The sequence below is a fragment of the Montipora foliosa genome, chromosome 12, assembly GCF_036669935.1.
Source record: "Montipora foliosa isolate CH-2021 chromosome 12, ASM3666993v2, whole genome shotgun sequence".
NCBI classification, from domain to species: Eukaryota; Metazoa; Cnidaria; class Anthozoa; order Scleractinia; family Acroporidae; genus Montipora; species Montipora foliosa.
Window position 1 is genome coordinate 37,774,326 of NC_090880.1, and position 13,197 is coordinate 37,787,522.

Here is a 13,197-nt window from a genome sequence, read left to right on the forward strand (position 1 = left end):
TAAACATTACTATTGGAGTTTGGTAGAATGAAATATAACTTCGCCACTCACTATCCATGCTAATGATGATGTATGATTTGTAAAGTAGATCACTAATATTAGCTAGTGGTATTTTTTCCTTCCGTTCAAATTCAACTTTGATCTTTGTATACAGAAATCAACAATCCAGGTCAAAAGACTTTAAGACACTTGTCAAATTTAGGAAAAAAGTAAAGAATTTACTGTTCATGCTTCCATCATTATATGAGCAATAAGTGTTCTTCTTTCGCTGCTTTTTTCACCTCCCCCCCCCCCCCCCCCCTTCCCCCTTGACATCGATGAACTAATCTTGATTTCTGAGACGGTGAAAAATCAACATTGTAATGGGGGAAAGGGGGAGGGGGGAAATGGAAATTGTCCTAACAGGTTTGACATGCATGGTAAACCCCTTTGCGCTTTTGAACATCATGTTACAGTCTTTTCTGGCTTGCCAATTGCCATGGCTCGCAGTCAGCAGCAGCTCGCAGGGAGCAGCTCAACAAAGTTGGACCAAAGGAGCTGTGCAGCCAGCTAGGCGCTCGGCCCCTGAACATGACACATGCATGACTTTGGAGCACAGCACCACAGCCAGATGGGATAACCTGGGAGTCGATTTTGCTTAGGAGGAAAACCAGAGTGCCCAGAGAAAAACCCTCGGACTAAGATTGAGATCGACTGAAACTCAGCCCGCATATGAACTTAAAATGCGAACTCATGTCCGCTGAGGTGGGAGGCATGAGCGTTACCACAGGGCCATCCTTACTTCCCTGCAATATTACATGGAGAAGATAATACATGTATTTATGCATTGCAATGTACAACTGTTTAATCAGTGTAAACTCATGCAAATCAAAGTCCTTTCCATTTGAATAGTTTTGAAAAGACTTGAAAGTGGTAAACAGCAGCTCTTAATTCGGGAATCTGCCATTGACCATTTACATCACTGATTCCAAGTGAGAAAAAAGTTCCTTGCTTCCCATATCTGCACTGCGAAATCCTTCACTGATCATTGCTGCTTCGTTTTCTGAAATTTTCAATTTCAAAATCTGCTGTTCCAAATTACTGTATAGCGAAGGACTTGTCAATCCCACCTTTCCCGAGGCCCAAGCCACTTGCGCTAACTGACCACCATCAAAGTGTGCACTGTCTCTTGACAACACTTCTGTGCTAAGTTCTTCCATAAATCGATGACAAGGAATTTCTGACAATGCATAAGAATACATGCAAAGTGATAACTCGCAGTTTGTAAGTGACTTGAGACCTCGTCCATATATCTCGCTGGCAATCACTTTGTACACTTTATTGTCGGTAATTCCTCGCGTTGCAAATGACCAAATGATCCATATGAGACGGATATTGTACAGTTCCCTCACTTTGTTATCAGCTATTTCCTTCCCCAAAAGACAAAACAAATCTTCGCTTCCCCTTCCTGCTGTTGCAAATGACCACAAGATCAAGACAAGTTCTCTTCTCTGTAGCCTAGCAGTGGATCGTCGTAAAATCTCTTCCTCTGCTATATCAAATAAGATGCTCGAGTACATTCCTTGTGAGGCAAATGAATACAAAAACTGTGCAACTTGTCCATTATGAAAAGACTTTATACCTCTTCGAGCAATTTCATACTCAATATGTTCATAGAACTCAACAGACCCACAACCAACTTTGGTAAAAGCCAATAATATTCCAGCAATTTGACGATTTTCACACAATGATATCCTAATGATCTCTTTCAAAATAGATTCTTGGACTCTTTCAAATATTGGGGATTCTCTCAAACCCAACCCAGCACATCCTGTGAGAATCTGATTGACTTCACTTGTGTGAAAAAGTGCAAAATCATGTGACAGAATTTCTTCTTCACAGACTCTTACAAGCGAATGAGTTATCTCTTCAAGTTTTCCCAGAGACCACATCACGTTTGCAAGTCCTTGAGCCTTGCAAGAAGAAATGTTTTCGGCAATGAAGTCTAGGATGTCAACGTAAGGACTTTCTCTTCCTTGTTTCACCTTAGCCATCTCTGCATGTAACAACTCTTTTTCTTCACTATATTTGTGCGCAATCTTTGCCATGCGGTGGAGCAATGTTATGCTGTTGACGAGTGATATTCGGTCTTTGTTATCATGATAAAACTCCAGATAATCCTGTACTCTGCTTTTACTCATGATCTCTTTATTTACATCGCGTTCTTGGATGTAAAATTGTGGTACATCACTGCATGACCGACTAAGCATCGATGCATGTGTTTCATGGTACTGCAAGATCTGCTTTCCTGGAAATTTTGTAGTCTGGATTGGCAAGTAGACTGTACTATGTAGGCAGGTTACTGGCATAAAGCTTTTTGCCTTGGATCTTGAGATCATGATATTTACGAATGGTATTATCTTCAAACGTGCTCTTCCAAAAGATGACAAAGAAGGCCATTCACAATTACGTCCTAACAAGATGACTCTGAACATTGTGCCCTCTCTTAAGTTGAAAGGATCTCTTTTTAACAGGACAGCTTCACACACACTTCTACAAACTCGTTGCTTTAATGACGGAATTAAAGGTTATCAACCTGTTAATTCATGACTAGTAAGTTTATGCAACTCGCATTTCAAATGGTTCCCTCGATCGTAATGTAGCTTAATCTGCTGTTAATAAACCACTTACGTCCCTGATATGTCGCTTTTAGGAACCTTTCATCTGCTTATTCAGCGACGACTGTCGTTGCATAATGTGTCCTCCATGCCATACTAAATAGGTTCCAGGCTTCCACAGCGCGATGCTTGCTGGGAGCTGAAACGAGCGAGGGATTCCTCTTTTGGGTCGTCATCCCTCCTTCCGCGCACCACGACTCGAATTCCCCCCGCTTCCCCACCCCCACCCCCACGATTCCAAATGCAAGCCAAAACTAATCATATTTTTTAATTTCAAGTTTTTATTGTGGGGTGGGGGTGGGGAAGTGTTCTACCATTTGGGGAGACTGTCATCTAAATAACAATTTAAATCACTTCGACCAAAATAGAGGCCCTCGGCCCTCGTGGGATTCTGTTCATAACAAATAATGCACCTATCAATGTTAAGCCCGAGGGAGGGTGTGGGGGAAGGGGGGGGGGGGGGTCCGGGCTAACCACGGAAGTTTGACAAAAATACTCAATTGTCTTTCTTATCAACAATTTATTATCTCCTAACAATTAAAAAATGTTCTAAATTTTCTATTATTAAAAGCATTACACCATCTTGGCCATTTTCTGAGTTAGCATGGATGCCTGCCAGCCTCTTCAGTGTTTCCATTTGATTTGCTGGAAAGAAAAAACAAAAGCAAGTCAAAAGCGATTAGGAACAAGCTCGGGACTGTCAAAACAACGCTGTTTCTTGTTGTTTTCCAAGGAGTGGAAGCACATTGTGTTTAGTGTGTCAAAAGGGTCTCTCTGTTTACCGAAGTAGGGTTAGCTGAAGTTCCCTAATTCCCCGTGCAGTAATACACTATAGGGAGTTAGGCCAGCATTGCGGCCATCAACCGCGCCTCATACCTCTGCGATCATACCCAGAAAGAGTTTCAGTCGATCGCAACATGACTCTAACGTTTTCTTCTCCAGGTACTTTTTTTTAGCGAGCTTAAGCACGCGCGTTTTTGAGACGCGGACGACAACCGGAAGTTAGCTGTTCTCCCTTTTGACTTGTCTTCACGCAAACACATTTACATTGCCAAGTATCTTCTCTCCACCAGAGATGATTCGCATGAAAATCTGGGAGACACCAATGTCCTAGCACGAGAAATGTTCTCTTCCGGTTGCCGTCCGCGTCTCGACAACGCGCGTGCTTAAGCTCCCCACTCCGGTCGAGTAGAAAAACACCAAATGCGCGTGCACACACTTATACTAGTACTCAAGTCTTCAGTTCACTATTAACAAACCAAAGATCGTGGCATCAAAATGATCTTTCAGACAAGTTTTTGCCTCGCTAAATCAAAATCGGCACGTACCGAATTGTTCAAGTATTCGGAGATTTTAGCTTGCTCCGGGGCTGTTCCCTTTAAGTGGCCTCTGTACTGTTCGAGCTGTTGTCTGTCCTTCATAGCAACTAAAGTCTGTGAAATAAAGCAATGACAACAGGCTGCGCATGACTCATGGCCGCATCCAGCTGACCGAGGAGATGATGTACTCTAGTACCTCGCCAGAGATCATTTTCAATCTTAATTTTTAAATCGTGCGCAAGTGTTGCATGAGGTCACTTTTCGCTCCATGGAACTTTTTGTGCGGGATGTCACTTAAGGGCTATGTCACGAAATAATCCAGTTGATCGCTGACTAAAAACACAGAGGAAGCATTTTTACAGAGTTAGCCTCCATCTGAAGTGAATTTATTCACTTCAGATGGAGGCTATGCCCTGTAAAAGTGCGTCCTCAGTGTTTTTATTCAGCGGTCATGGAGAACTTGAAACTGCCCTTTACACCTTATTCCAAAATGGCCGCCATTTAAATATTCTTTTGTTTTTATTTAAATATGCCCTTGATGCCTCGTTCTTAAGCTTAAAATTCAAAAGAATATTTTATCTTGAACGAGGCAACAAGGGCCAATTTGTATGCGCATAAATCAGCGGCCATCTTGGAATAAGGTGTATTTAGTAAATACAAAAGGAGGTAGGAAAGGACAAAATTAAAGAAGATTAAAATGGATTGCAATTAGGGTTTTGGAAAACTGTTCAGTCTAACAGTTTTCCAAAGTTAATCTCTGTTCTTTGAAACTTAAATTATTACACATTTCTTTGCTACGAAGCTTTGAGTTGTGTTGTTTAAAAGTAGTTTCTGGGCTAACGTTGAAGCTGCATAGCTAGTAGGGGCGGGTGATTGGTACAACTACTCAAAATCGACTGTACTGCCGTGACACAGCCTCTTCAATAAAGACTAACCAATAATGGCTAATTAGTTCAATATATCCAACGTAATGACCTCTCCACTACATAAGATTGAAAAAGTTACAATTGACCCATAGCTCTTACTGGCCTTATCTTCTTGGGCCGTTTTGCAAGTTACGGTTCGCGTTTTTTCAGTTCAATTTTTTCACTCGCGTCATAAGTTGAACTGAACTAAGCGTGAGCCGTAATTCGCTCTTCGGCCGAAGAAAATGAGGTTTATAGGACATCTAGCACATTTATAGATTTTTGAATAAGCAGGTCGTACTGTAGAATACAGCCAAACAACTTTGCCAATAAAGCGGACAAGCTTATTACATATCTGAGCTGAGAGCCAAGATACGCGAGTCCATACATTGGGGAATCATTCTCTCTCCAAGTTTTTCATGAATCACCTTGATAAAGGCAGTGTGTAAAATAGGCTTAAAGGAAGAGTATCACGGCATTGCGCATGTTTTAGCCGTAACGAATGTTATCATTTAAGAGCCGATCGGAAGCGACATTATAATTCGCGCGAGAAATACCCGGTATACACGTACGCGTAAACATTTCTCGATTATTAAACAATCACTAACGAGCTAAGGGCAGTCGACTTCGCAAATGCCTGAGCCAGAAATTTTCACGCGTACGTGTTAACTTCCCGCACGAATTATAACATCCCTCCCGATTGGCTTATAGACGGTAACATTCGTTACGGCTAGAACACGCGCACTCCCGTCACACTCTCCTTTTAGACATGAAGACGCGCGATGAAAAGGGTCGCCGCACGCTCCGCATTTGTTCAAATTCCTTCAAGCACGCCTAGCTGATAATCCAAGATGCCGATCAACAAACAGCAACACCAAGACGGAATTTCCAGAGCGAAAAAATGACTGGGGATTTCAAAACAGGAACGACATAAACATCTTATAATATATTACGGACAAATTCCAGTTAGGGGCTTTATTATTGCTCTATTATTTAAGTGTAGCAGTCACCTCACCTCAATCGCCACATTATGACAGTTGATCTTTGTTGCTATGGCGAGTCGTTCTTTCAGGTCGTCAATCAAATTCAAATAAGTGCTCAAGACCTAAAAGCGTTGAAAATGGATACCAATGAATTATTATGAACAATCTACCCCTTCTACCGAATTAACCCTCCTGAGAGTAAAGGCAGAAACGAGGGGTCACGTTGCAGAAACAATTGTTGCAGCGACATGTTCCAGCGACAAAAAGGTGTGTAGTACACACTGAGGCGACGTGTATTGGGGTCGTGTAGCGGGGACATGCAGCAGGTACAAAATCACAACATGTGCACACACATGAAAATGTTGCGGGTACATGTTGCAGCGACGTGCCCCATGAAGTTCAACTTGTTGAACTTCACGGGACACGTCGCGGGGACAAAATCACCCCCAAATTGGTGTTGCACAATTATAAAAGTATCACTTCACACACAGGGACATGTATCCGCAACATTTCCATGTGTGTGCACATGTTGTGATTTTGTCCCTGCTTTATGTCCCCGTTACACGTTCCTGCTACATGTCGCCTCAGTGTGCACTATACAAGATTTTTGTCGCTGCAGCATGACACCTCGTGTCTGCCCACCGTAAGACTTGCAAACGTGGCGCCTAATACCAAAACTAAGGCCTCTTGAGCGGTTCTAATATTGTTATTCCGTCCTGCCGTTCCTACCTTTTCAGGCGCACCATGCTGATGAAGTGACTCCACTACCTGTTTAAAACCAATGGCAGACTTCATTTTGACCGAACCGAACCAACCCTGGAAGTAAAACCAGTCGTTAAAACATTGTTATTATAATGATTCCTGTTTCATTTCTAAGGCCCGCTATGAAATTAGTCAAAAAACGACTGCACGATCCTTGCTTTGCGAATGACATCATGGAAGCCATTTGCGTGCTCCATGGCAACGAAACTTTGGCTGTGTTTGTGTCCCGAAATTGTCCCACGGGAATCGAACTCTATTCTAAATATTTTCTACAAAAAAATAACCGGATTGACGATTTATCATTTCACTGCCTTAGAGCGGTTTTCAATTGAGTGTCGATTTAGTAATTAGCGAATTGCTTTGGTTTATGATGAATTCACTCAGTGATTGGTTCAAAGTTCTCGCACCATTTTTTCAACCAATCAGAAGTGAAACCAAAACCAATCGTGGTTTGCGCGTGCACATTTTCCCGCGCTTTGTGTCGGCTACTTGTAATTACTTCGAGTTTTGATTGGTTTACTGGATTGTCTCCGTTCTTTTTGATTGGCCAAAGTAATTTATTTGGTTTTGGTTTTACGACACTCAATTAAAACTCGCTCTATACACACCCCCTACAGACCAAGTCTTCCTTTAAAATCAACATTTGCCGTTTCCTTTTAGTGCTGAAATTGCCTAAGAAAGAAGTCAAAGATGAAAGATTATCCCAAGAGAAAGAGGATTTTCTAGCATTTTTCGCACCTTGCCTTCGTTGCGGCCGTGAACAACCCGTCGATTATGATTACATCCCATCCATCACAAGAACTTTGAAACAGCGATACGTACGTAGCAACTTGCTGTTCGTCTAATACAATCCCTACCCACCCCACCCTTTTACAAACCTTTGCTCTAAACATTTGTTCCAGGCCCGTCCACTGTTTTAGTTTGGCTCGGGCAGATAACGCAGTCCATTCGTATTGCTTGTCTGTCAACTGCAATCACAACCATATTAAACCATTTAAGGAAAAATTTCTCGCGATCACAGCCACCGAAATGCAACCAAACTCGCTAAACATGATACCTTAAACTTGGTGCGAATAGCCAATGGACTGCTTGAAATGTTCTGAACGTTAAAAAAAGTGAAAAGCATAAGTAACTTCAATCATAACTTACAATACGGCTCTTGTGAATCTGTTCAAGCCAAATTTCATTTAAGCCAACGCACTCATTAAGCGCGACTATTCAAATGAAAGCCTCTGGGCATAGAAGATGCCGTACAACGTGGCTCTAAGTTTTGAATCTGAGGACAAAATCCTCGAATTTGACCATTCAAACGAAAGCTACTGAGCAGAACTTTTCTGTGGCGATCTTCTGAGGAAGATTGTTTTTCGTCTGAACAAGATGTTTGCTTGAAGTTGGCTTGCATCGTGATCACTAGTTTAAAAAAAATCATTGTTAAAGTGAGTACATGTGCATAAATTAAAGCTAGACAATGCACTGTTTTGACCTAAGCAATGGGCTATTTCCGAGTTGCTGTTTGTCTCGGTTTCGAAGTGAGTCTTGGTGCTCAACTATTGTAAGGGAAATGAGTTTGATTTGCATAAGAATACGCAACTCATTTCCATTTGAATGGTTATGCACCAGGACTCACTTTGAAACCGAGGCAAACAGAGAGTTCATTGTGCAGTGCACGTTCACTATTCAGTATTTCATTCTTGGCTGACTGATTAGAGAACGATAGACTTGTGCCAACAAGGCAAACAATGTAAACAAAGATTCCCCTCTGTAACAGTTTATAAGAGTGCAGTACCTCCGGTTCTTCGAAGTGATATCGGCAGCAATAATACAGAGTGATAAGGACAGAGCATAACGGTAGAGCTGCTTGTCTGGGATGGGCTACCATTGCGCGATTCTTTTTTTCGAGCTCTGCTCTGGAATCCTTGTCCTAGAGCGACAAGAGAAAAACACGAGTATTCGGAGCAGTTTTCACAACTTTATAAAATCCTTCTTTTTCACTTAAAAAATAAGGAAAACCCCAATCCCCTTTCCGAGTTGTTGTTTGCCTCTGTTTCGATACGATTCTTCATTCGAAACCCTATGTTTTGGATTTCACTCGCGAAAGAAATACTCATATACATTTTAGTAGTTTCAAACGAAGAGTTTTCTTTTGAAATGGAGGCAAACAATAATTCGGACATTGACTAGTGTTACTAGGTCTCAAGCAAGGGGTGCTTTTGAACGAACTGCAGCATGAAGAGATGATTTTTTTCGATTGTAACCTTTGACCTCCCGACTGATAGTTTGAATGCAGTAGCACTAAGCTACAGGATATTCAGAATGTTGGAATGGTACGTTCTCCCCAATGGATAATGTTAACCCCAACTAAATGGGCGAGACGTATTGATTAAATGGTGATTAGGGGACAAATAAATACATCCCTTCATTCCCCTTTCCAGATCTCCATTACGTTAACTGTAGCAACTTACCTCAATGTCCAGCTGACACTCAAGCAATTCGATGTATTCTTCGAGGTAATTGGTCTGCTCCGCAAGCTGTGGAAAATCTTTGAAGTAGTGCCTAACAAACATACCAAAAACTAATTATTTTGAAGAAGGACTGTAAGCAGACGACAAACTCTTTTTGATGCTCAATCAATGCATTCTCGTCACCAGAGCCTGTGATCTTATGTATGCGCATGCTATGAAGGAAAACATGCGCCGTAGGGTTCTTAGAGCCAAATGCTATTTGAACCCCACGGTGCCTGCTCACATGAATGCACCAATCAGAGACGCTTTTCATTGTTCTTTACAAAAAACCAATGAAAAGACACTTCGTATCAGGGTTCCCTAGAAGCTCTGATGCGAAAAAGAGAAGAGCTCTGGGGTCGAGATTGTCAAGCAACGATGACAGCAAAGACAATTACAACATTAGAACCTTTTTTTAAAGATGGTTGAGGCTGACATTAAGCAAAATTTTAAGAAGGTATTAAGAACATTCCTCAGGAAGAGAGTCGATTAAGAACGTTTTTATTTTGCTCACTTGTATTTTGAATGAAAGCATAAAATAAAATGTAACGAAATGTAAATAAGGGCATATTTTGAATACAGGAAAATTTGGTTTTATCAACCGTGTCAACTTGTTAAACGTCGAATTACCACCTTGAACGATTTGGAAAGCTGACGTTTCGAGCGTTAGCCCTTAGTCAGAGCGAATGACGCTCTGAATTAACATTACCTGAGGATATACTTCAGTTTGGTTAATCTTACACCGGGATCTTTTGTTTTGATAGCTTGATTAAACTGAAGCATCTGAAAAGAAACGAGTTGAGATTAAAATGAATCACATAATTTCTTTAGACAACAGGATGGGACAAGTGTCTCATGAACCTGATTTAAACCACAAGTCTACTGAAGCGCAGTAATTTTTGGTAAGTCATAGGGAGCACTCGGATTTTACCGACAGATTACCGACAGTCAGGCGACGGTCGGTCGACTGTCGGCCAACGTATGGCCCACAAGCAGATATCTTTTCAGCAAAACATAAATAAAGTTATCAGCCGACTGTTGGCCGACTGTACGTAAGCTGTCGGCCAACACCACAGTCAGCCGACTGCCGGTGGAGGGGAGCTGTTCTTCACAATTACCGATTTTTCTCGCATATTCTCGAGTCATCATGGAAAAATACAGCTACATTTCAGTCATCATTATCATCATTGACCAAATGTGCAAATGCTAGATGACGAACAAAAGAAGTTGAATACCTTCCAACTCAAATGCATTTTCCGATTGGAGGAGAACGTGTCACGCGCCGTGGGTCAAAACTCACTAAGGCTGCGTTCGATTGACCGTATTCCGGAATAGGAATACATGGAATATTATAGAAGTTAGAAACCCTTCGTTCTTACGGAGATTCACAATAAAATTGTCAAACACCTGCTAAAATGCTATTTTAAACATATCTTTATTATCCTTGTTGCTTCAAAACGCCAGACATACCGTTTTAAGCCATCACTCCAAGTAAAAGTTACTCCAAGTATTCTTATTCCGGAATAGGGTCAATCGAACGCGCCCTAACTCGCTCCTGAATACAGCGAACAAAACTTGCTAATTTCCTATTCTTGGTTTTCACGTGACGTCATCAAAACTAAAAAATAAGGAATTATCAGTCCTTTTGAGATTTTATTTTAGTTAGTTATTAGAACAGCTGAAGACTTATCTTTTCACAAATTTTTGGTTTGATAGGGTTTTTCTTCTTGTGATAAAGCAAGGTTGAATTTCTAAGCTTTTGCGTGACACGATATTAAATGCTAATGGCACGTAGGTTAAAAAAGTGACTTATCCGCAGAGAGTTTGCAATCTGAACAGTCCTTGTATGAAAATAAGTACTCATATAGATGTTTATGAGCCCTCAGAAGACGACTACTGGCTTTTTATAGCAAAACTCGATGACTACGTTTTTGTTAGCTTCCGGCCGCCATATTTGTGCCCCTGAGAGGGACACAAACATGGTGTCTCCATACAAAGCCTTATAAATTTGAGTAAAACACTTCTTCGAATATCTCCCGCACGAAACATCGCACAGACCTGAACCTTTGCGAGACTGTTTGAATATTCATCTTCTTTTATCTCTTTGATTCTGGACTTCATGTATTGAATGGTTTTGACGATGGTGTGACAGTGAAAACCGGCAATAGGAAAACAACAACTTGAACTTTCGACTTGCATGTGATCAGGTTGTGCAACTTCAAACTTCGACACATTTGTGTGCCAGCCTTTAACCCTCAATGTTCTCATTGGCTCCACCTCAGGGAACATCGAGAGTCTCGGGGAAACAAAACTCAACGTTTCCCTTGCAGCCAGTCATCAAGTGCTTACCACTGAAGGAGCAATCACATTTGGGTTATAAAACATGGTGGCAATGACATAACGTTCAAATCAGCTATAGATCAGTAAATTATTGAGCATGCAAAGTACGTAGGAAACTTGAAACTCACGGCTGCTTTTTCGTATTCACCAACAGATCTGAAAACAGAGAAAGAAAGACGGTGGCAGAGTTAAAATCACCTCAGACGAGCTCTGTCAAGAGGGTAAAATGCCCTTTGTGTCATTTCAGTTTGTTTGTTCTTGCCTGCAGGAAAACAAATAATCCTCCACCCACAGAGTAAAAGAAGATTCTTAGCTGGACAGTGGACATACATTATCTTGCAATTGGCTGTTCTTGCCTCATCAACAAATCCACTTAAGGTCAATAATTTATTACTTTCTCTACTTTTTAACTTAAGCACACATTGGCTTCTTGCGTAGACCGTCCAAGGATTAACCTATCCCATATGCAAGCTACAAATTTGCTCAGTCAACTAACAAGTTGGTTGGTAGGAGTCTGTCTAGACTTCCATTGGTAGGTTTGAATTGTTGGCTGGACAAAAAGAGCCATTATTTGTCTTCATGACAAGTAACCGCTGGACCCTCAGTATAGCAGAGGCTCCCAGAACAGAAATATTCACAGATCACAACATCAAGAACTCTGTGTCAAACAGTGTATGGGTACTTGAATGTTCCATTACCAATGCTTGGAATCCTACAGTTTATAATCCTCAACTGAGAAAACTAGATAGGATGAACGATACATAATCATTCCCAGATGTCCCCACAAAGGCAACCCTTTCTCCGCAGTCATTTACGACCTTGAGTGTTTCAGTTAGATTTGAACCCACAACTTCCCACAAAGTAGTACAATTTTCACCATACTGAGCCAACTTGTCTGCCTACCTGTAAAGCTCTGTTAATTCAGTATAATCATAATGCTCCTTGAGGTACTTGGCCAAATGATGTAAAGCTTGTGGGCGTGTCCTTAACTCATCATGCAGGATCCCTTTAGGGAAAGAGAAAATAAAGGGTTTTCTTACAGACAAACTTTGGTGGTTTTAAACTGAAGGGCTTTCAAAGTACTGATCATCTTGTTTTGAATTAAGCCAATTCTGTTGTATTCCTTAAAATGCTACTACAATGAAAAAATCAGCTCTCCATTTTCTACACATTTTGAAAGTATTTGCATTGATTGCTCAATAGGCGGAATTTTTTGTAGTAATTTCAAGAGGAAGACTATTCATTTTAACTCCACTTTTTTAATTTAGCGGTCTGCCATTACTTGGTGCGGTTCCTACTGATAAGCTTTCAGTGGTCTGGAGCAAGGAGAAAGTGACGTCATTTACTCACTAGCTTAAAAATGCGCTGTGTGAATGCGGCTTAATTAGTATGCAGCATAAGGGTTTTGGGTTTTCAGACTGTCAAATTCGTGTTCTGCATACTAATTAAGCCCCATTCATACAATGCATTTTTACGCTAGTGAGTAAATGATGTCACCTTCTCCTCAATCCAGATCACTGAAAGCTGATCAGTCAAAACTGCACCATAAAATGGCGGACCGTTCAATTAAAAAAGTGGAGTTCAAATAAAATAATAGTCTTACTCTTGAAATTAATACAAAAAATTCTGCCCATTGAGCAATCAACGCAAATACTTTCGATTTTTTCACTGTAGTAGCACTTTAACCCATTGACGCCCAGGGGTTCCCCATTGACGAGTAAAATCGTCTG

At 41.1% G+C, this 13,197-nt stretch overlaps 2 protein-coding genes across 2 annotated transcripts in view; both read right to left on the minus strand.

The window, feature by feature from the left end:
- Positions 1 to 6: 6 nt before the first annotated feature.
- Positions 7 to 2,768, minus strand: LOC137978786 (uncharacterized). The gene has a single exon (XM_068825853.1). The coding sequence runs from the start codon at positions 2,472 to 2,474 to the stop codon at positions 954 to 956; it is 1,521 nt and encodes a 506-aa protein (XP_068681954.1). The 5' UTR covers positions 2,475 to 2,768; the 3' UTR covers positions 7 to 953.
- Positions 2,769 to 3,163: 395 nt separating this feature from the next.
- Positions 3,164 to 13,197, minus strand: part of LOC137979312 (spermatogenesis-defective protein 39 homolog) — a 23,648-nt gene continuing 13,614 nt past the window's right edge. The window contains exons 10-20 of the mRNA XM_068826552.1: positions 12,371 to 12,473; positions 11,596 to 11,623; positions 9,837 to 9,910; positions 9,089 to 9,179; positions 8,413 to 8,547; positions 7,684 to 7,725; positions 7,505 to 7,594; positions 6,594 to 6,680; positions 5,897 to 5,986; positions 3,986 to 4,090; positions 3,164 to 3,302 (exon numbers count right to left, since the gene is read on the minus strand). Of these exons, the coding sequence (XP_068682653.1) occupies positions 3,282 to 3,302; positions 3,986 to 4,090; positions 5,897 to 5,986; positions 6,594 to 6,680; positions 7,505 to 7,594; positions 7,684 to 7,725; positions 8,413 to 8,547; positions 9,089 to 9,179; positions 9,837 to 9,910; positions 11,596 to 11,623; positions 12,371 to 12,473 (866 nt within the window). The 3' untranslated portion in view covers positions 3,164 to 3,281. The remainder of the gene's footprint in view (positions 3,303 to 3,985; positions 4,091 to 5,896; positions 5,987 to 6,593; positions 6,681 to 7,504; positions 7,595 to 7,683; positions 7,726 to 8,412; positions 8,548 to 9,088; positions 9,180 to 9,836; positions 9,911 to 11,595; positions 11,624 to 12,370; positions 12,474 to 13,197) is intronic.

Bases quoted from the DNA above. Each gene is read 5' to 3' on its own strand.
- LOC137978786 (XM_068825853.1), bottom strand. From the start codon at position 2,474: ATGTTCAGAGTCATCTTGTTAGGACGTAATTGTGAATGGCCTTCTTTG.